The 23,526-nt window shown below is 46.3% G+C and overlaps 1 protein-coding gene across 1 annotated transcript in view; it reads right to left on the reverse strand.

Moving 5' to 3' along the window:
• Positions 1-23,526, reverse strand: part of tmem8b (transmembrane protein 8B) — a 110,161-nt gene that overhangs the window by 42,163 nt on the left and 44,472 nt on the right. The window contains exons 4-5 of the mRNA XM_062544068.1: positions 14,309-14,442; positions 8,966-9,234 (exon numbers count right to left, since the gene is read on the reverse strand). Coding sequence (XP_062400052.1) covers positions 8,966-9,234; positions 14,309-14,442 — 403 coding nt within the window. The remainder of the gene's footprint in view (positions 1-8,965; positions 9,235-14,308; positions 14,443-23,526) is intronic.

The following is a 23,526-nucleotide window of genomic DNA, read 5'->3' on the forward strand; positions in this document are numbered from 1 at the left end:
TTTTCATTTATAACGCTCTGTATAATACAATTTCATCGTTCATCACCTAAAGCAGTGCTCTGGGAGGGATTTGAGCGGATTAGCCCAAAATGGCTGCCTTTAAAGTTCAGTACCTTTATGGATAGCACACAGACCTTACTTTACTTAGAAACGTGCCTGAAATTGTATTAAACTTTAATAGGATTAGATAGACGCAGACAGTGACTGCTGGAGATTATTCTGTCTTTTTTCCCCCCCAAAAATGTTAATTTTCAAAATAATGGACTTGGTATCTGCACTGCCACAAACAGGGAAGAATCAGCAGGTCTCCACTTGGACAGGGCAGATACGGGCTAGAGAGTACGGCAACTGTGGAGCGAGATATGCACACATCAAGCTGATTAGCTGAACTAATGGGGTTGGAGGGCACAACCGAAAAAGGGGAGAGAAAATGGTAAACGGTCTCTGCAGCTCCAAGGAGGTGAGTTGAGTTGAATGAGTTAAGGATTGTGCTCTTTCTTTCTTTACTTTACTTACTTACTTACTTTTCCTCTTCCACTGTATATTTCTTCTCTTATTTATTTTTTCTTTATTTATTTCTAACAGCCCCTGTCCCTCCCAGGCTGCCTCTATCTCCCCAGCAAGACCAGAAGTGGTAAACAAAAAACTCCGAAACTCTAGCCCCCCTGACTACGGGCTCTTTCTCCTCGGTGACTCGCACATGACAGACAAACAAATCGTGCTCACAGACGTGACTGGTACCGGCAACAACCGGCGGAATTACTGTAGCTCCGCAAAGCGCCTGTCACCAGTTTGCGGTTCATTCTCCCAGTCGCAGAAGTGCTGACTCTAATGGCTGCCTTTTACACACTTCAGTGCACAGTGTCTGAAGCCTCCGTGACAGCGCATTACACAGATAGGAATTGATTTGCATTTAACGCGTGTTCATTAAGATGATTGTGTTGTGTCTAATAACTAATAAGCCGAAAAGTCATTTCAGGTCAGCAATCGGCAGCCATGCACAGTCGTATTATCTGCCTCATGTAGTACTGCTGATAGACTACAGACTTAATTGTTTATAGGCTTTAATTAATTGAATTGACTTCTTTCCCTCACTGTGTTTCCTGTTGTTCTGGCGATTAATCTTGAGGGAGTTACGCAAGGCCCTGGCCTTGTTCACACCTTCCAAACGTTTTTGCAAATCTAACAGGTGAGCCATAGTCTGATTTTAAGTTATGGTATTGGGGGATTGCTGTTTTTACTGGGGTTTTTTTCTTAGCGTAGTATGGCGAGTAGCCTCCTAGGGCTACTCTTTTCCTAGTCTGCATCTAGACCTGCTATGCATTTATAGTTTGAGTTTTTCAATGATTTATCTGATTATTCATGTATTTTATTTTAAAGCCTCTGCATATAGCAGGCCATGAGGGGGGGCGGAACCTAAGATTTGATAGGCCTATATGAAAATATACCTGATGTGCAACAATAACCGTAAACTTGAAACTTGAAACTAGAGTGCAGATGTTTGTTGGATAAGTATGCCTCCTTGTGTCCTCCATGCCTTGTGTGTGGATTTCACACGAATATGAACAAAGGATTTGAGAAACGTTCAAATCTTCCTCTTCCTCTCCCTCCCTCGGCCTTTCTGACACAGTATTTCATCATCTCAGCCCAGGCCAAGGGCATACACACCTTGCTTATTATATTGCCAATGTCTTCACTAATTTTGCCTCCTATAATGCTTTTATCCTAAATTTGTGTTCCACTGAGTGGCACGTTGTTTCATGTGGTGTAAAAATGAAATTAGACACAATATAATTATAACTCAATATAATTTGTATATGGCCAGAAGAAATGTAGAAGAAATTTCAAATCCAATTACTTTTGAAGTAGACAGTGGCGAAGCTAGTTGATGAAGGGTTATTCAGCAGACACAATAGTGAGATGAACTCACACATAATACTTCAATTTCCCCTTGGGGAACAATAAAGTATCTATCTATCTATCTACTTCTTTAATGCAGACTCCTCAAAGACCCAACATGGTGTTAGAAGGGATCAGTCAAACAGGTAACTGACGAGGCCAATCTCAGTCATCTAACTCTGGCTCAGTCAGAAATCAGTAGCATCCCTGCCCTAACTCAAGTGTCTCACATTTAGGAGTTTGACATTGTCTCCCTGATTGATCGGCGCTGGACAGCTCTTTAGTCTTGTTAGCTGTGGCAAAATCGACTGTGTGGACCACCATCTTTGTTCGCATTTTAGAACAACCACCAAACAACAGAAGTTAACTGAACGGAACTTTCCGAATCTCTTCAGGAGAAGCCACCAGGTGATTGTGGGGGTGAGACATGTCTACAGGCCTGTTGACCACTCTGAGCTTTCACCACACACGCATCCATATCCACCCACACACCTCTAAAACAGCCTCCTATAGAACAACATCACAGAGGAAGAGGGAGAGCTTTTAAATTGCCACGAGCAAATATCTCCATTCGATAACCCCTAGGACCCCCAGGAGAGGTTAGAAGGCTTCTTATGCCAAACGTTTCGTAACTCTGAGGAGCTAAACAGCCTCATTCACATTCCCCGTGTTGTGTTGCGCGCGCTGACAGCTTCTTCATTTTACCAGAGTTGCCCTGAAGATATTCCTGCCATCTCATAAATCACTGAATCTATATGGATCCAATTTTTTGCGCTTAACCTCTGCATCTGGAGATACTTCTCAGACGCGCCGCCCACCCTCTTGTTGGTGAGCAAAAGCGAAAGTCAATAAAAAAGCAATCCGGGTGTGTGAAATCATTTTGTGACCTCGAGAAAGTTGGTCACCCCAAATGGCGTGGCAGCAGGTATTTCTCTGCCACTGAGTTTGGGCTGAGGACAGCATTTGCAGGTCTGGCTAGATGGGGCAGGCACCATCCGCCGCAAAAAAGTGTGGGAAAATCGTTAATAAGGTATGACATAACACAAACCCATTCGTTGGAGGGAAAAAGTGTCCATATCAGCTGGAAAATGTGATTGCATTCAAAGAGATCGAACCCCCCCCCGCCCCCCCTTTCACCTAGCCCCCAACCCTTCATCCATTTTGATGTATAAGATGGAGACGAAACCACAGCTCGGCCATAAACAAAAATTCAATGCATCTCTATCTCTATCAGTCCTATTCTCTGAAGCGCAGTGCAAACAAATCAATACCAATGTGGACCCCTTCTCCCCCCCCCCCACCCCCCCAAATGCTATATATGTGACTCAGCCAGCCATCTTTATTTGTCCACTACCATTCAAGCCACAGCCACACGTTTTCCAGAGACGTTCTTAGCAGTGCAGCACGCCTGCACAAAGACGGCAAGTCGTTCCATTACCATGAATGACAAATTGACCCCGATTCCCACCGCTCTCTCTCGCTCGTTCTGCGGGGAATTGGGAAATATTGATATCTCAGGAATAGTAACAGGTTCAGAAAGATTGAAAACAATCAGGGTAACAAACAGGGGGGCATCAATCATCATCAAGGTTTGATTGCGTGCCCCGCAATATGAGCGGTGTCAGGAGAGCACAGGCTAATTACGGGCTGCTTCAATCACAAGGTAGCAAATGCCATGTAAACAAAGAGGGATGATTGCAGCAAAGCGACGTTTATGTTCTTGCTCTAATAACCCCTTTGGATAAAAAACAACCCCAAAAAAAGAAAAAAAGGGTTGACATACATCGCATGCGCAAAATGCACTTTGTCTCTATCCGTCTCTTTCTCTTTCTCTGTCTCTCTTTCTCTCTCTCTCCCCTCCCCATCTCTCTCTCTCAATCCCTCTCTCCTTTCTTCCTGATGTTTCAATTACATCACCATGATGAAGTGCCGTCGTTAGCAAACTTGAAAGCCAGGGCTCATTGTCTTGGAAACTGCTCTTGAAATCCCGGGACTGCCAGCTTCAATTTGGCTTCGTGGATTGTCACTCAAACGAGAAGGGGGAAATGGGGGTCCCCCAGGGGCCCAGACTAATGAGCGATGATCACAATTAAAGACACAATCAGCTGGGCCACTGCAGTGTAACTAAGAGAAACTGCAGGGAAAAGAATGAGAAGGGGGGGGGGAATGTCATCTGGCTATATCGCTAAGTAAGAGCGGGCCTTCCCTTAATGTGATGTTTTCTAGAGATTAGATAGCAATGCGCAAATCAATAAGGATTAGCGATAAAGGTCACAACATCCTGAGCTCCATTTTTTGCTTTTCTTTTTTTCTTCTTTTTCTAAAGAGTCTTATTTTATCAATTCATCACTTTGTTCAAGGACTGGGTGATAAGTAAGACTTCATTTTCACCGAATCTGACAGAGAAGTTGAAGTCATGGAAGGGAGCAAGAGAGAGAGAGATAAAGAGAGAGAGAGGGAGAGAGAGAGAGAGAGAGAAAGAGTTGGTGCAGGAGTGTCAGCATTTGATGCCTGGCGAGAGCAAAGACCACACAGCTCAGTTCAAACAGAAATATCCTTGCAACCACGTGTGTGATGGAGGGTCAGGGCCAGGGCAGTTAATATTTGATGGACCTTCGATGCACAACTCTCTTCTCTGTCTGATGGTACTCTAGCTCCGTCTGTCAGTGGTTTGAAACACACACACACACACACACAAACGCGCACATACAGACACAAGCGCGCGCACACACACACACACACACACACACACACACACACACACACACACACACACACAGGTTAGAAGGCCCGGTACCAGTCCGTTGTCCAGCAGAGGCAACCACAAGGGGTCATGATAGGGGCAACGTCCAAAAGAGAGAGACAGCAAATAAAACGCTGTCTGGACTCGCTACAGAGCGCAGGCATTATTAAAACCCATCAGTACAACGGCTATGGACTGAGCGGGTGGAGGGCATAGACACTGGACTCTGCATAGGAAATCATTCCCATCGATCACACCCATAACTTCAATGCCTTGTACAGCTTTCATCTTGATGGCTTGCTGTGGATGTAACAGGTGCCTTTCGTCAAATCATCAAAGCTAGCAAATCAATCTGCATTTTTTGAAGAAGATGTTTTCAGGGAAATCTTTGAAACATGTCTGCAAAATACCACACACCCAATATCGTGGCAAACTATGATATTGACTCGGAGGAAATGGTTCCTCTGGGTTCACTTTGTTTGATAGAATGTCCAATCGAATCCTAAGCCAAACCGAAACTCTAGGGTGTAGACAAGATTACACCGCAGACACACACACACACACACACACACACACACACACACACACACACACAATCTAATTAAGATCTCTTCAATGAGGAGACACTAGGGTATATGGAGGCCAGCAAGGGTGCACACTTCTCCGAATGGCAGATAGATGATAAACATCAGAATCAATCTTGAAAAGACCGTTTACGGTCTCTCTCTTACCATGCACTAGCTTTTCACTGACAATTACATGACAAAGAGATTTCAAGGAGCTTTGGCGTTTCTTTAATTATCCTCTGTCTGATTAATTACTATCACAAAGAGACGCTGAAAAGCACTTGAGGGCCAACGCTAAAAGATGATGGTCCCCTCATCACTAAGATGAGACAGGCACTATAGTGAGGAAGTATTCTGTATTATGAAATTTCATACCATTCACGTTCATGATGCGGAGGTTTTTTCACCGTGCTGCTGTGTGATGAAAATTGAAAGCAAATGGTGTCAGACTATAGAAGCTATTCTGGGCTGGAATGTGATTCATCAACCAACCGATTCATACATGTTGCTTGCTGCTCAACCTGCTCATTAATACAATCATACCACAGATGACTGGATTTTCCCTAAAGACTACAGACTGAAGACAAAGATGCAAAATGCTTTGTAGACGAATGCTAACACACAAATAGCTCACAAACAGCACACACATGCATTGCACACTCACATACACACAATGGACATAATATGCACATAGACTCCATTAGCACATTTCCAAAGACTCTACTCTTCTTGTAGCATGTAACTGATTTGCATACATCTAAAGATCTAAGTTTCTTAACCGAAAACACCTTAATGATGGTTTCCAATAATAGCAACAAGTCTTCACAAGTCCTCATGAACACATCTGCTTGCATGACGCCAATACGCTGGTGCTGATGGACATACTTCATGCTTTAGTTTAGAGGAGAAATCCAGCTGACTGTACGCATTCGGATAGTCCTTCAACCAATCAGACCAACAATCCAGGAGCACCTGGTGGATAAGCTAGCTTATGGTTGGTTCCAGCAAACATGAACAGGAAGCAGGAGATATACAGTAAATGTGCAGGTTTCCAGCTTGAGCTGCCGGGCGAAAACCAATCACCAGCAGATCGGGCTGGGTTTACCCAGTGTGTGTTTCTCGAGTACTGTCGGTATAAAACAGAACGAAAACAATCGGCTGTACTGTACCTAGCTCAAGTTGCTAGTACCAGCAGCTACAGCACTGCCCTGTGTAGGCATGTACATGGGTGCTCACGGACATGCCCCCAGAGTGTAGCACTGTAGCGGCTGGCAGCGTTCGCTGGTGGTTGGAGAAACTCGAGCTAGGCAAAGCCGATTATTTTCACTCTGTTTTTTTTTTTTTGTACCTACAGTACTCCAGTGACCTAGAGAAGCAGAGATCTACAGTATGTGAAAACTTGCTGGATTTCTCCTTTAAAGACGCTGGTGAGATAGAACACATACTCAGGTAGTATCTAACAAAAGCCCTCCACGGCCATGTCTCAGAAGCCTCCGGAGTCTTGAGATTTAGAGAGCGGTCAGAGATGGTGCCCTTCTCGCCGAGTCCCACCGCATAAGCAGTAATCCACCACAGGTAACCTATCTGATCAGAGCCAATTGTTCCCCAAGTGCGTGCCTCATCTAAGCCGGGGCTGGAGAGCTGTTCAGGCTCATTGAACATCAATGGCTTTCTTTTTGATCCCCCTGCCGATAGCGGCGGAGCCCACAGTGGATTTGGCCCTGGTGCAGCACCTGGGCCGGCGACTCTGTGCGTGATCTGGGAGGCGTCTGTTCCAGAGTCAGCTTTCTCTGGCTGCTCCCCCCCCCCCCCACCCGAGCCCACCTCTACCAAACCCTACCTTTACATCCCATCACTGCACATCATAGAACAAAGGGACCGAATTGAGCTTGACTGTCAGACTCAGATAGAGGGAGGGGGAAAAAAAGCGAGGCGATAAAACCTTAAACTGAATTAATCAAATGTGGCGTATGTAGCACAAGGACGAGGCTGACAGAGCCTGCCTGCGCGGAGCAGATCAGTCTCGCTCTTAGCTTGTCCAAGCCCTTTTCTGTCTGTCCGTGTCCCTGCCTGGAACAGCACGGAAACCAATGCAGCAGCATCAGCATCAGCAGCAGCAGCACCTCCCTCCCCAACCTGTACAACTGTCACTGTTTGAAATGGAATAGTTTGCTTGCGCATTGAAACACCTTAATTCACAACCAGGTTCCATTTCTTTTCCGCCCATGTTTTTATCTCTCCTACACCTTTGAAGGAAAACAATCAATACCGTACCACACCTAACCTGCCCCAATCCCCCCCCCCCACAGCTTCTTGCTCAAAGGATTAAACTCAAAAGGTGCGAGCTCCTTTCCGCATTGCTTTTGCCTATGGGTGCAGACGTCTTTGAAATACTATATCAAATGCATTTGAAATGTAATAAGTATAGGCTTGAAACACAGCTGCCCCGACTCTTTGATGGCGAGTCTTTGGCGGATGAAGCAGTGGGCATCCTGCTTCCTGGCGCACTGTGATAACAAGGGTCCTCAGTCATGGAACCAAATTGCCAATCAATTTCACACCTTTCACTCAACTGCCTGATTGCCATATTTGTGAAAAGGCTTAAAGAACGGTGATAGTAAAAAAAAAGAGGGAATGAAAAAAGCTCATCATCAACGGCCTATTGTATCAAAGGTGTCGGAGAGGCGATGGACGTGATATCATTCTGCATTGAGGAGTGCCTCTTCTGCCGCAGCCACTGAGCCAATTTGTCGGCGAGATTCATCGCCGAGCCTCTCCATCAAAACACTGTTTCTGTTTCCTCCTCATTTCTATTTGCTCTGATCCGATGGCCCGGAGAACCTGGTTGCCAACGAACGAAGCGCCTCGCCTTTAACAGCCCCTAATACATCCAATTTCTTTCATCGCAGTTTGACTGGGCGCTCATGCCCTCGCGACAAGTGGGAGCCATATGCCCGCAACATTTGCAGAGATAAATCCCAATAAAGAATTAATGGATCGCAGATCAAATCATCAAGCTGTTCCCCTTTAATCTTAATTGTGCCAAGCTTAAAATATTTCTATACACGCCAACATGACAGGGCATCCAAAAGTGCTGCTGGCAAATGCAATGGCTGATGTATTAGAGAGAGGGCACTGGCATGCCATTCCATCGACCGCTCCTCAACCCCCCCCCCCCCCCCCGCCCCCCCAACCCAACCCCCCCACCCCTCTGGCGCTCCTTACGGAAATGGCACTGAACGTTCAAATTCGCACAAAGAAAGAAATTTCATGCCACGCTGTTAACACTGCCCACCATCTTGAGGATTTCTCGCTGTATTAAGCACCCCCCCCCCCCCCCCCAAAAAAAACCCCACACCCCCTGAAGAGTCTACAAACCTACATCAAAGTGCAACACATTGAATGCGACATTACACTGCAGAATTTCAAATGTGAATTACCAGGCCACTTAAGGGGATTTTGTGTAAGCGTGCATAAACAGATGCGCCTGATTTGTGCTAATAGGCAAACAAGTCAACAGCACAGCTGCTCCCGGGGACAAAGCGGCAGCTCTTCAAACTTCTCTGGGAGTGGGGGAAAAACAACAACAAAACAGAACAAGACGAAGCGTAGGGGTAACTTTTTACGAGCTCAAAAAGAAACCGCAAAAAAAGAAATTCGGTGAAGCGTCTGAAAAAAGTCTCTGAAAAAGTCTCTGACACGACCTTGTTGCGGTACAGCGAGAGAGCTTGGTTCTCGTAAAGGAGAGAGGCCTTACCTGTCACCTGAACGCCGATGCGGAAGTATACGTCTGCCGTGCTCAGGTAGCGCTCCACCAGGATGTAGTACCAGTGTTCCCAGGAGGGCACCGTGGTCTCCAGCTCGCACGGGCTCCACTCACGGCAGTCCAGGGCGCTGGAGTTGTGCACCGGCGGGGCTCTCGAGCGGATCTTCAGGACCACAGGGCAGCTCTCGGCACTCCGGTTGCGAGTGTTGCAGTCCAGTAGCTGCACCTTCACCCGGGATACGTAGTTCGGTATGAAGACTCTGCAAGAAGCAAAGAAAGAAAGGAAAACATGAATGATGTGTATATACCTCGGGTCACATTTTTATTTTATAGTCCCTTTATTACATTGTAATTACACCAGTTAGCATAGCATAGTGCAGTAACATGCTGAAAAACATTAAGCAACATCACACTGTATCTATTTTGACAGGTTCAGACAGCACATTGAGGTGAAGTGACAGTACAGTACTGATGTGATGCGATGATGTCTTCTGATTATTGTATTTATCTAATTATTGTAGCTATGAACCAAGGGCATTGTAATAATGCAACAAGGACATTGGAACACAATGTCTTGAGTCTCTGTTCTGGAAAAACTGCAGAAAAGAACAGACTTCAGCACATGCTGGTGTCACACAGCTGACCGGATGGTACCCCACTGACACCCCGACTGTGTGCCTTCTCCATCTTAGCTGATGCCTTACAAAAATGGTATCACGGACTGTGGGTTGGCTGAGGCGCTTGGCCTGTGTCCATCTCATTGTTTTGAATGCCAGCAGTCCTAAAGTTGCTTGAGTTATCCTGGGTGTAGGCGGCCTCCTCCATCACACTCCACCCACACAAAGACATTCTTTCCCACGTTCAGCACTCAAGTCAGTAGCATGTCTGCTTCACTACAGGCACTCAATCATCCTGGTTGTATGTGACCTACTTTTCTGTTCTCACAGGCATCATATCTTTCTAAATCCTCTTAATGTTGTGAATCCAGTTACAGAACAAAGGGCAATTTCACACTAATTGAGAGTAACAATGACAAATTCCTCTTTATTACAAGGTGTGCATACTCTGAAAGTCACTCTCTTAAAATGTAGAATTCACAGAATTAATTGATTAATGAAAATGATAGAGAATGAATTGGCCCCACTGGGATGAAAGTCACAACAAGGTAGAGCTAACCTTCAAAAGTCTTCAGCTGAACCGAACCCAAACGGCACAGCACCAAGCAATATATAAGACTTTCCATAGACGACTTCTCTGGGTTTAACTGAAACCCATTTCAGGCCCACAGTAACATTTCATCAGACGGCAGAACAACCGGATTGGCTCGGCTCAAATCAATCTCTTTTGTTGCATCATAAAAGCCCAAATGACTAGACACTGCTGTCTGATATTCCCCAGCAAAGCGTGTCAAATGAAAGATGGGATTCTATTTACACATATGGCTTCTAAATGGGAAGTAGGCTTCTATGGGCGGCAACTGATTTGAGGCAAAAAGACAGATTTTACTATTATTAAAGGCATGGCAGTTTGTCAGCTGTCAAATAAATCAAGTTTATCATAGTCAATGGCTGGCTCGTGTTAGCTTTAAAATCTGATAAGATATGGCTTTGGTTGAGAGTTTGTAATATTGGAAAGCTGTGTGTGTGTGTGTGTGTGTGTGTGTGTGGGCCGTGCGTGGTGTGTGAAAAAAAACAAAGCTCAGTAAATTTCCCAAAGGATTCAGAGCGCCTTTGCGCCCCAAAATACAAAAGCACATTGCTGATTACTCCCTAAGACCACTTGAGTTGTGCAAAGTCCATAGCAGCAAAGGTGCTTGAGCAAAAAGTACTCCATCATAAGTTACCATGTGGAATTCAACAAACTAAAATCATAATTGTTGTGTACATCATTGTTTTTCAGTGGCAATACTTCCTTTGCACCACCCCTTCATTCCCCAGCTTCATAGAATTATTGATAAGTGGCTTCATAAAAGCCCATGTGACTTATGGATACAGATTGAAATCCCTTGCAAACAGTGCCTATTAACTAGACAGACAGCAAATGACAGGTGGAATCCTGTCTGCACATAACAGATCATCAGTCATAAACTACCATCACTGGGAATCCGTGAAAGGTAGAGTAATTGTGCCTTTGTTAAAGCCCTTGCTGTTCTTCAGAAATTAAATAAATAATGGTTTATTCACTGGGGTTTTCCTCATATCCACTGGCTGATTGGGTGTATTACTGTCAACTATGGTGAGACATAGCTTAATTTGTTATGATGTGTGAATCTGTGATGTCTGAGAAAATAAAATCCCAAAGGTTTGGGAATGTTCTTTCAGATGAAACATATCGATGAGTAGTCGGCTACGCACTAAGACCTCCTCATTTTCAGTCCATAGGAGCTGAGGATCAACTAAAATTTCCCCCAAAAATGACTCAGTCGACTGCTGCCAGGCTCAATACAACAGCCTTAGACATCGAGGCGAGCGATCTGAAAAGTGCTGTTTAATATGAACGAAGACAGTTGCTAAATCAGATTTGCATCAGAGCTCTGGGGGGATGCTAAGCAGCCTTTCAACCTCCTATGGAGAGACATTCATGCATAATACCATTGTCTTTTGACTAATTATTTTCACAATGCAAGCAAAACAGAGAAATCAGATTTAGTTTCCTCTCAGCCTTAATTTTAGTTAAGGCCAGATGACTCAATGTTGCCGGTGCAACCTAAGCTAATTGTATTCATGTCTATTTTTTTTTAACCACCAGCCAATTAATGTAGTTTTCACTTGTCCTGTGTTCTTTATAAGGTGCATTAACCATACTGTACTGTATGTTATTTGCAGCTCCAATTTGTATCACACTTCCATATTAATTTGCCAAACTCGTTGTTACAATGCATCCAAGCTGAACACAGACGTTCAGAACATAATAACGTTGTAGCACATGATGGAGGTGGATTTCAGCTGGTTGGATGGCATGAAGGCTAAACAAAATGTTTCAAAGGTTCATCAGAATCCTGGGATATAAACGCTTGAAGACGAGAGAAATGGAACTAATGACTGGCCTTTGGCCATAGCAACCATGCATTTAGAATAAGTAACAATAGTTTGTCCTGCAAGTTGAAAAATTAGTTGATATGTTGGCAGAAAAAAAGTAATTCTACAGGCAAGACAATTTTAGCGAGTAAAATGTTGAAATTATAACAGCAAAATGAACACAACGCGAGTGGCAACAGTGGTATAAGCGGCATAATGGCCTCCACAGCATTCAGTTCACCGAAAGAACTTGGCATGTTGGCCATTCTACCACCTCAAATGTACATTTCTTTCTGTAAACCAAATGTTGTGTCGTCCATTAAGCCTACTGATCTATAAAGAATACGGGTTGCGAATACCAGTGTTCTTTATAGATCAGTGATTATCCCTTACTTATGTTCCATGTCTTCACTCTCAGCCGTTCGTGTAGTGAAATTGTAGCAAATATACAGAGGTAATAATCCATAATGTCTAAAATAAATTAAGTGAAAAGTGTGTGGGAGTTCTTCAGCTCAACATTCATTGACCTTTGCTCTTCTCATACACACCTTGCAAAAGTTATGTTCTTTGAGTGAATGCATACAAGTGTGTTCCTTATATAAGATGAAGAATATTTCCACCTGTACTGTATACTTTTGTGTGCAAATTCTGTACTTGTTTAGTTTGGCTTATCTAAGGCCATTATGAAGACACATTAATTAAGACAAATCAATTGATGGACTCTTCAGAACTCCAGTAATATGAGGGTGGGGAACTACCTGACAAAATAATTAGAAGGAGAGGCCTGCATATCACTTAATGAATCATAATGTGGTTATGTCCGTGCCGTCTAAGGGAGGTCTGAATGTCTTGTGAGCTATGTAATTCACGACAACCTTGACAGTCAACCTGTCAAGGAGTGACATTAACAAGATGCATATAATTACCTCCATACAGAATTAATCCATGAGTGTTTGCACTGTACATAATGTGCTCTTAGTAGTGTCTCACTAATGGAAAGTTGGAGAAAAGAAAAAAAAACACAAAGGCTGGGCTTTGTGAAGATGCACTCTCCGGAGATTGACAACAGGGTGAAAATAACAGAGTTGCCATCAGCGGATGAATGAATACTGTCATCAGCCTCTTGCCTCGACTGTGTGTTTTCAAACTGGGCTTGAAGCACACATTGCATCCAACCTTTAGCACACAGATGTTTCTTGTGCCCAATTGCAGTGATTGTTGTTGTTGTTGTTTCTGTTGTTGTTGGTGTTGTCATTGCTGTTGTTGTTCATGCTTGTAAGCATTTAGGAGTTTCTTTCCTGACTCTTTTTTCTCTTCCTTTGGTTTGATAATTGAGAGAGGGGCCCATTAATATGTGAAATTAATGAGAGTGGAGAGCTAGTCTGTAGAGGATGGAGAGGAGGGAGGATGTGCCTGGAATGATGAATGACAATGAGGGGAAGAGGGGAGTGGGGGTCGGGAGAGAGAGAGAGAGAGAGAGAGAGAGAGAGAGAGAGAGAGAGAGAGAGAGAGAGAGAGAGAGAGAGAGAGAGGAGAGAGAGAGAGGAGAGAGAGGGAGAGTGTGTGTGAACGAGACAGAGGGGTTACGTGAGACAGTGTGCCGAGTAGGTGTGTGTGTGTGTGTGTGTGTATGTCTTGTGTGTTTGTGTTTGAGAGTGAGTGTGCATATGTGAGCAAGAGAGAGAGAAATCGCAGGAATGAAATGAGAGAGGCGAGACCAGATAGAGTGAAAGTGTGTGTGTGTGTGTGTGTGTGTGTGTGTGTATGTGTGCATCTGTGTTCTATGCGGACACACGTTTGTATGTGTGTGTGAGTGTGTGTGTGTGTGTGAGTGAGTGTGACAGAGAGAGGTAAACGGCAACGAGAGACTGCCTGCCGTTAGCATTCGGAGCTTTACTGCAAATGGCATCCGCATCTTAATCAGCTCTCCTCACTTGAAACAGGGCCCTTAAAATAGACATCATGAGAGTGTACGTGCTGAATCTGCCTGCAAAGAGGAATGCCGCTCTATTACCAAATGGACTGGGCCACCAATAAATGAATCAGTATAGACAGTCGAGCTCCACAAGCTTTTAATGGGTTTGCAAGAGTGTGTGTATATGTGTGTGTGTGTGTGTGTGTGTGTGTGTGTGTGTGTGTGTGTGTGTGTGTGTGTGCGCGCATTTGCACTTGGGAATGGGAAAGAGAGTGAGAGAGATAAAGGCGGGAGAGAGAGATAAAGGATGGACAGAGAGAGAGAGAAAAGAGGGAGGGGGGGCCAAGGGAACCATCTTATGTTGCTGTTGCAGACAAACAAAAGGGGGGAGAGGTGACTCACTTGTAGAGGACCGATCTGTTGTGAACAGGGATCATCTGGTCGATGAAGTAGCCGGGGTACAGCACCGAGATGCCGATAAGCCTCTGGACAATGAGCTGCGGCTGGAAAAGGTACTGGCATTCCTCATGCAAACCCTGAGGAGAGAGAGAGAAAAAGGTAGAAGAGAAAAAGAGCGAAAGAGAGGCAGGGAGAGAGACAGGGAGAAGTAGAGGTAGAGGGAGGGAGAGAGGAGGGAATGGAGAGATCAGTGGGAGCATGTCAAAGAGAAGCTACCATCACCACCTGTCAGCGTGCTGGGTCTCTGCATGCCAGCCGACTACAAGACCCAGGTCTCCCCCCGCATCTGTCAAAACAAAGGAGCTGCATTGTGTCATCACACTGTCAGCAGACTGCCTCGGGATAAAAAAATGCAAAAAAAATAAAAACACGTGGAATAAGAACGTGGGGGGGGGGGGGGGGGGGGGACTCCGGGAGGCAGAATTTCATGAAGAGTCGGCGGTAATTATCCCGCCTAAATAAATGGGATTCTTTTTTTTTGGGTTCGCCACGGCCCCTTGGAGAACGCAGCCTTTGATGATTGTCGCGTGTCACACAACACACACGCTCACACACTGCCATGTCAACTCCTCACTCCAGAAAAAAACATCAGAGAGACGTTTCGGGGTGTGCCTGAGCCCCAAACCCCCTCCAAACAACAACCCCCCGATTTGATCAAGCGCACGTGTTTCTCGGGGTTAGATGATGTGCAGGCACTTACATCAAGGTTGGGAGACAAATGGGAAAGATGAAAGATGTTGAGGACCTTGGAAAAATCGTGTGCTTCTGCAGACAAAGTTATTTTTCCTCCTTGGCACTATTGAGTCTCATCCATCTCACGGTGCCTCTCTAATTGCTAATTTAATTTCGGTGTGCGCTTGATGACAGCTCGAAGGTAGTGAAGACAGAATAGTCAAAGGGGGGGAAAAAACAACACAGAGGAATAAGGGTAAAAAAAGGATGATGGCAAAGAAAGTTTGCGGCACAAAGTGAGATATTCTAGGATCCCACAAATCTGAGACGCCGCATCCTTTCATGTTCGACAAACAGACAAGTGTTATAGAGTCACTGGCATAAAAGGGAGATAAAAAAATCTCTCTTCTTCTGCCGGGGTTCTGTACTGGAGCCTCTTTCTTCACCTTCTACAGCATTTGGAATTCGTATTGTATAAACCTGTTGGCTCGGGAACAGAGGAGGCAATATCTATATTGGGTTTACTACCAGTAAGGAAGGGGGGGAAAAACACACACACACACACACACACACACACACACACACACACACACACACATCCACTTTGCCAAGAGGCTGGGTGCGCACAGACTCTAATTAAAGACTAGGGGAGTCGTATGGATTTGCAAGGACAAATTTTTCAGGGGGTGGTGTTGGGGGGGGGGGATTGCATGGTTCTGCGGCACCTTGGAGTAGCGATGAGTTTGGGGGGGCTGGGGGGTTGGGGGGGGGGTGTTGTAGAGGAGGTGGGCTGCTTGCTCCACAGCTCTCGTTATTTATCACAGTGGAGACTGCCAAATTACAATGCAGCATTTCATCACTCACCTCCCCTGCCCTCTCTCTCACAGGTGCCCCCGCCCTCAAAGACATTCATCACTGTCAAATCTCAGCATGGGAGCCCCTCCCTCTCTCGTGCACACTCTCCACCAACCTCCCCCCCTTCCCCCCTCCCACACACACACACACACACACACACACACATGGCTATTGCAACACACACATGGCTATTGGAGTGCCTACACACATGTCACACATGAGCACATGTGATGCGGGGTCTTCTCTTCTCAGCGCGAACAATTCAAGAGTACACACACAGACATGATGTGACAGCTTGAAGACTGAGGAATTTATACATGCGCGTAATTTTAATCATAAAGGTCGCGCGAGCCGTGGATGTACAGCGCGATGAAATTAACTTGTGGCGCCGCACTGCAGCGCACAGCTACCCCCCCCATACGCTCTCCGCCGCTTTCCGCAGTCCCCGTCGAACGGCTCGCGCAAATCATCCTGGGTAAACGGAAGTACGGCGCGAGAGAGCTTGATGAGTCTGTCCGTCGAATGCATGCCGTGAAACACCAGCGTCGCGGTGTCATCTGCTGAAACGAGTTGCGTTTGCACACCAGCGGCCGAAACGCTTAAAACAAACACCACAATAACGGAAAAAAAGGAGAGCAAGTGTTTGTCTGACGGAGGAGTGGCGAGAGCAGAAGAAAAAATAACAAACAAATAATCTAATTGGCTCCTCAGGAGTGCACTGTTAATTATGAATTTCCTTTCACTGCCTGAATAGTTATCTCATAATTAGATCTTAATTAGTTTATTTGTACAAAGACGGCAAACGGTTTCAGAAGGAAATGTGGAAATCAAGAAATCAGATTGTGCTAAACAAGGGAGTATAAAAAAACGTACTGTTGTTGTGAGAAGGGATCTTACAGGTTAAGAGCATGTTTCGCTGTATACCTTGTTCTCTGTAATCATGACCGTTGTAACCCGACCAGACTATTACCGATAAGCAAGTTTGCATATTTTTTAACGACAAAATCTGTTTTCGTGCAAACCTGCTTAAATGTGCGGAAGCTGACTCCATTTCAGCTGGATTCAGTTATCTGATACTGAGGCACAGTAGCTCTGATCTCTCTGTGCTTTGTCATTCAAACCACATGTGAACCTATGCCTTCAGCTGCACTGGGCACGCAGGCATCAACATCTCATGAAGGGTCTAAATTGCTATGCCATTCCGTCATGTTCCTTAATGTTCTAATGGACATTAGGCATGCCAGTGATTTCTCCACGGCTCCATCAACCATCTATTTCGCCGACGCGCTCCAACGGTCAGGTATATCATTGCACAGACCATTGCGGAGTCATGCGTCACTCATTACCTCCCCGGTGTTATATGGGCCTGATTCGCCTTTGGCTTGATTGGCTTCCTCGGTCTGCCCAGGACCAGCCATCGAGCAATCACTTATCCCTCAATGCTCCCGCTGAAATAGTCCCGGGCGATGCCGTCGATCGCTCTCCTTCCTAGACCTTGAGTGCGTCAGCCGTTCTCTCGGCACGTACGTCAAAGAAATACCACGGACCTGACTCACGTGCAATTTTTTATTTATTTTTTTGCGACTTTCCTATTTTTCTGTGGAACAGTGCACCAGTCTCTGGGGACTTGTAATGATCTCGTTACGATTACAAATTACCCAAGGCCATTTTGGCGGTATTAGACATTTGTATGGGCCTGCTGTGAAACACTAGGAGTCGTGCAGGCTCCTTAAACTTGTAAACCGCTCTTTGTAAATCATCCGCGTAATGGCGCTGTTTGAATAAAAGGTGATTGATTGCTGATATTGTAATCCGCGCTGGAAAACAGGATGGCACCGCTTTTTTTCCCCCCAGCCACTGCGGTGGCGGCAGCAGTGGAAATGTGCTCGCGTCAAGCAGGCCCACATAATCAGGAGCGAAAGAGAAGTAGAACTCTTGCCACCATTAAATAACAAATCGCAAAAGGAGCCCCATCTGTTGTTTGTGCATGGCTGCGTGCAGAAAGCACAGGCACAGCTGGTGTTAGAAGAGGCAGGCGCACACAGCCTCGCCTTTCTCCCAGCAAATGCACACACACATATATACACATGCGTGAGCACACACACACTCACACACACACACACACATACACACACATCCACACATCCACTGATAAACCACCACCCCAACCCCAGCTCACTCTTCACGCAGTCTCTGTGACTTGATATTTGTCAGCTCGACATGCAACGACAGGCCCCCAAGCCTCTCATTTGGGCTGATTTGATAGCAGAGGATGCCTCCGAGTCATGTCAACTGTGGACAAGAAGTGAATGGAGGTGGCACCTCATAAGATGTGTGTGTGTGTGTGTGTGTGTGTGTGTGTGTGTGTGTGTGTCAGGCGGGGATGGGGGTTGTTTTGGGTTCGAAGGGGGAAAAAACACTGGAAAGCCGCCTTTCGCCGGCACCCAATTTATCCGACCTTGTACGAGCCAGTTGGGGTAATTACTGCTCTCTGCACAAGTTTGTGCTTCAGCCTAAAGAGCGAGGCGATTGATACTGGAGCTGCCACCGCTCTCCATCTGCATGTTAAACCAGACCCCCAGCTGTGGGTGCAATAATGCATTGTGATGCCCCATTAGCGAAGACTGAGCGCTAGTGCATAAGTGGAATGTTATGTCGGGCTTTTTTTTTTTTTTTACGATTTTTCAACTGATTTTTCTGTTTACAAAACCAAAAAAATAAAAAGCTACAAAATGGCAACTGTTTCACACAGTCAGGAGTAAAACTGGGAAGAATTAGAGTTTCTATGTAATTTTGAGGAGAACAATGTGTATTCACACAGATCTGCTCTATCTGAATGGCTCAATACATTAGTGAGCAATACAGGCTTACAGTGAAGACGAACACTGACTGTGTGGTGGCTTGACTCGCAGCAGCATTAAGTCACATCACTTCTTTGTTTGTGTGTTTGTTGTTGTTTGTGGCTGAAGACACGGGTGGGGGACTGCACTGGAGACTCTGCGGCGATGCATTATCACCACGGTTGACAGCCTGGGCCAACAAGACAGTGCATTCATCACACGAGCGCGCCGGACCCCCACAGGTATCCGTGGCACCATTAGTGTCCACACGACACCTCCGCTCCGCAATCTGCTCGCCCCTACAGGACTCCCCTTCCTCCATCTTCGCCTCCTCCTCCTCCTCCTCCTCCTCCTCCTCCTATACGCCCCGTCTGCATTATCCCTACTGTTTCCATCAGGCTCGTGTCACCTCAGTTAGACATGACAGATAGCCTGCAGGAGCCCAATGCAGTCACGCATCTCACCCAGACAAAGAGATATACCCCCCCTCCCTGCCCGCTACGCTTGCGTGTTGACATAAAAAGAATCAAGGCGACAAAACAGCAGCTCTCTTTCTCTCTCTCTCTGTCCCTCTCTCCCCTGCTCTCTCGCTCCCTCTCTCTCTCTCTCTCTCTCTCTCTCTCTCTGATTATCCTCTGTGCTGATTTGGTTTGGGACGCCTCATGCATTACTGCGCCACAGTGCTATCCTATTAAAGCTCATAGCTGAGCTACCAGGAGGAGATTGCAATAGGGTGGCCAACCTTCCCACCGACCCCCTTCCTCTCCGCAGCCATTACTGTGTCTTCTCAAGCAGCCCGTGCATGGCCCCTGGGGGGATAGATGGCTTTAAGGGGACGCTTCTCCCTCTTCATAGCCCACAGCTCTTGGCTGGCCATGGTGTGGGCCGACCCCTGGCGCGCCTCAATAATGCAGCCGGGGCCGGGAGCGCACTGTCAGGACTGAGTTAGGCTGCTGACAGCTGCTAATTAAAAATTCAATAACGGAAGGCAAACGGTAAACTGACAGTCATAAACGGACAGCTCTCGCCCCAGTGAAACCCAACCCCCCCAAAAAAAGAGAAAAAATAAGAAGCACTGAAGGAGCGTTTGTTGGCTCAAGAAGGCGAACTCATAGCAGAGGGCTTTGACAGCCCCCAATTAGCCTGCTGATTCACTCCAAGAGTTTGGGTTGGGAAGAGCACCGTGTCAGGGAGCCCTGCTTCCCGGTCGTGGTTGATCTGGGATAACATCTCCAACCAGCTGAGATGACAGGGAGCGCCGCACCAGACGCATGCCTCTTCTCTGTCTCACCCGCTGCGTTTCCTCCCTCCGTCTTTTTTAGGTCTATCTGCCTTTCTCTTTTCTTTCTCTTTCTGTCTCTCTCACTCTCACTCTCTCTCTCTCTCTCACTCTCTCTCTCACTCTCTCTCTCTCTCACACACACACACAGTCACACACACACACACACACACTGTCTAGTATGTAACACTATCTGTTTGTCTTGCCTCTCTTGTCTTTTTAGGATTATCTGCCTGCCTTTCTTGCTCTTTCTCTCTCTCACACACAGACACACACATCCACACACACATCCACACACACACACACACACACACACACACACACACACACACACACACACACACACACACACACACACACACACACACACACACACACACACACACACACACATCCACACACACATCCACACACACACACACACACACACACACACAGACCGAGAGAAAGAGATACACGGTCTGGTCTGTTACACTATCTGTCTGCCTTTCTCTCTCTCTCTCTTTCTACACCATCTATATCTATCCATCTCACACGAAAAACATGCCTCCCTCTCTCCCTCCCTCTCTCCCTCCCTCTCTGCATTCCCTCTCTTCTTCCTGGCGTGGCCATCTGCTTGGGAGAGCGTGTGGACAGGGCGCCTACAGTGTTGGGTCTGCGAGCCCCCTGATTAGTCGCAGTGAGACATACACAGGGCGTTCATCAGCGACTGCGGGAGGGAGCCGACAGTCTGCCACAGCGGACCGTGACTCAGACCGCCCCACATTTCTCATGCCGTCGCCGCGCGCGAGGGAAACAGAGAGAGAGAGAGGAGGGAGAGAGAGAGAGAGAGAGGGAGAGAGAAGGAAGGAGGGAGGAGGGAGGGAGAGGGGGAGAGGGAGAGGGGACCAAGTCAGTGACAGCCTGACAGGAGAGGAACAGAGTCTGGCTGGGTTTTGAAAAGGTTGCGGCCACTTTAAATGGTGGCACTGCTTTATTTCCCCAGCACAAATATCATTCCTCAAGGAAGGCTTTGGCAATTTCAGCGCTACGTGGGTTTGGAGGGTACAAGGTCTCCTTGAGTGGTGACAAGCTTCCCAGGAGACTCGAGGATTGTCATGACATTGTCATGACCTGCTCCCCTCGCTTAAGTCTCCCTCCGCTAACATAGCCGATTCCGCATTCCACGCCAGCCGTGGAGCACAATGGGCAATAGACATTAATAAATAAGCGATTTGTTCTTCGGCCGTGGGAGGTGGGAAAGGCTCGGCTGTCTCGCTATCCGAGCCCACTCCAATTATTTCCACTCGGAGAGCCTTGGAGAGCCTTGGACAGCCACGGCGCCGCTGTGATCCACAGGTGCTGTCACTTCCTTGAATTGGGGAAAAGGTCGAGGCCGACCCCCACTGCACCTCTGTCTAATCTGCATCTAATTGGATGTGGGGGCGTTGGTATGGCAGCCTGGGTCAGCGGGAGAGAGGTACTCAGGAGGGGGTTCCTTTTCTTCTCCTCCTGGAGACTGTAAAAGCCTGCACTTATCCCTTTACATGTGGGCTACAGGTGTACAGGAGGCCCATTTGAATAAAGTCTGTTGCTTTAATCTCAATAAGCCTGCACGGTACGCAAAGGCGAGCAATTTGCACTGTTCCACTTAAGGATACTTCATGAACTTTTAACAGGTGGTGCAAATCTGAAGCCTGTGGAGCTGATTTTCCAGGTCACGAGTCCAGCTGAGCATTCTTCCTTACAGTCATGAGTCCACCCAGAGAATTGAATGAAACATGTTCCCTGATAGAACGCGTGTTTTGCACATTCTCTTGAATGATCTCATGGCTAACAGCGATGCAGTAGGCTTAACAAGCACAAACACAATCAAGATTTCATGAGGTGCACTGCACTCTGTGCTCCAACAGAGGCCGGAATCAGAGGTGTTTTTATACTGTGGGCACAGAGTGTAGAAACACAGATAATTGCTGAGAGTCAGCATGAAGGCAAGGTGGTCTATGTGAACAAGTGTATCTATTCTTCACCATTCGTTCAGACATTAAGTAAGCAATGCTATGATAATAAAAACATTCTTTTTTACAAAAAAAATAAACTGTTACTGATGCTTTTTGCTTTTGTTTGTTTTGCTTTGTTTTGTTTTGATTGATGCTTTTTGTGAGTTTCACTTGTTCTGGTTTGTTGGTTTGTGTGATACGTTGTTGGGTTGTTTGATACGTTTCTATCGTTGTGATTAGCTGTTTGATCTGTGTTGGTCTATATTGAGCAAGACTGCTGGGGCGGGGAGCTTGGGGAAGCTAGAGGTGAGAGGAACATCTGAACCGACATGGGACAACAAGGGTTTGATGTTGGTCTAATCAGGCTGCCTGGTGCTCCCTAGAAGATTGTAATCTCAGAGAAAGCGAAAGAGACAGAGGGAGGTAGAGGGAGGGAGAGAGAGAGGGAGCGAGAGAGAGAGAGAAGGAGAGAGATGGAAGACAGAAAGCATAGAACTGCCTGCTGAGATGCGTATGCGTGGGCGAGATTGCCACAAAGCTACCGATGCTTCTATTAGTCGCACTGCTGGTGCAGTCAGCCGCTAAACTATCGGAGCCGTGCTGCACGGTACCGGCGCTCGCTGTGTGGGGAGACAATACCGATCAACTCCGAGTTTGTATTAATAATGTGATTATTTTTCCCCCCTTCTCGTTCTGTGCAAACATGTGATAACGAATAAACTGATTGTGTACAGATTTCATGGTGCAGTGGGACAGGGAACAAAACGGCGAGTTGTGAAGGCAAAATGGGGGCATTATCAGCACATTTGCATTCCATTATACTGGAGGGAGAAAAGTCCCAATAGGGTTTCCACCACTTGTGTTCCCTGAGACATACTGTATCATTGGCTCCCTCTATTTGCCACACTGCCATGTTTTCTTTCTGTAGGAAATTACGAATACATTTCTGTATTCATCCGTTCTTGGTGTACTACACTCTCATGAACCCATTTACTGTACTAAGGCTTAATTTTGCACTTGCTGACTGCTTTTTAATTCAAACACACCCCCGCCATGCGTGAGGGGACCCTGCAACAACCCAAGTAATTGCATTCTTTCAAGAGCAAAACGCTTTCGCGCTGCCGCCATTTTCCCCACGGAGAAATTGTCCGCGCCATTTCTTAACGACTCAGATGGGGTCTCACACATGTAAAGGTCTCAGGCTCCTCAGTGTGTGTGTGTGTGTGTGTGTGTGTGTGTGTGTGTGTGTGGGGGGGGGGGGGGGGGGGGTGAAAAGTTTAGTGTGACCTTTTCCATCTAATCAAATCCCCCAGCCTTCTGTGTACCACAGACGCCACCATAGCGTATCTCTCATCTCGCTGCCTTTTCAATACCCATATGAGACTTTCACACATCATTTCCCATGCAACATTTCATTATGAGAACATTTTAGCAACACCGGCACAATGAACTTGTCTCCCTTTGAACTGTGAAAGGAGATAATTATTGGAGGTGCTGTACTGTATATAACGGCAGAAATTATATCCTAATACGTTT

Source organism: Sardina pilchardus, chromosome 8 (genome assembly GCF_963854185.1).
Source record: "Sardina pilchardus chromosome 8, fSarPil1.1, whole genome shotgun sequence".
NCBI classification, from domain to species: domain Eukaryota; kingdom Metazoa; phylum Chordata; class Actinopteri; order Clupeiformes; family Clupeidae; genus Sardina; species Sardina pilchardus.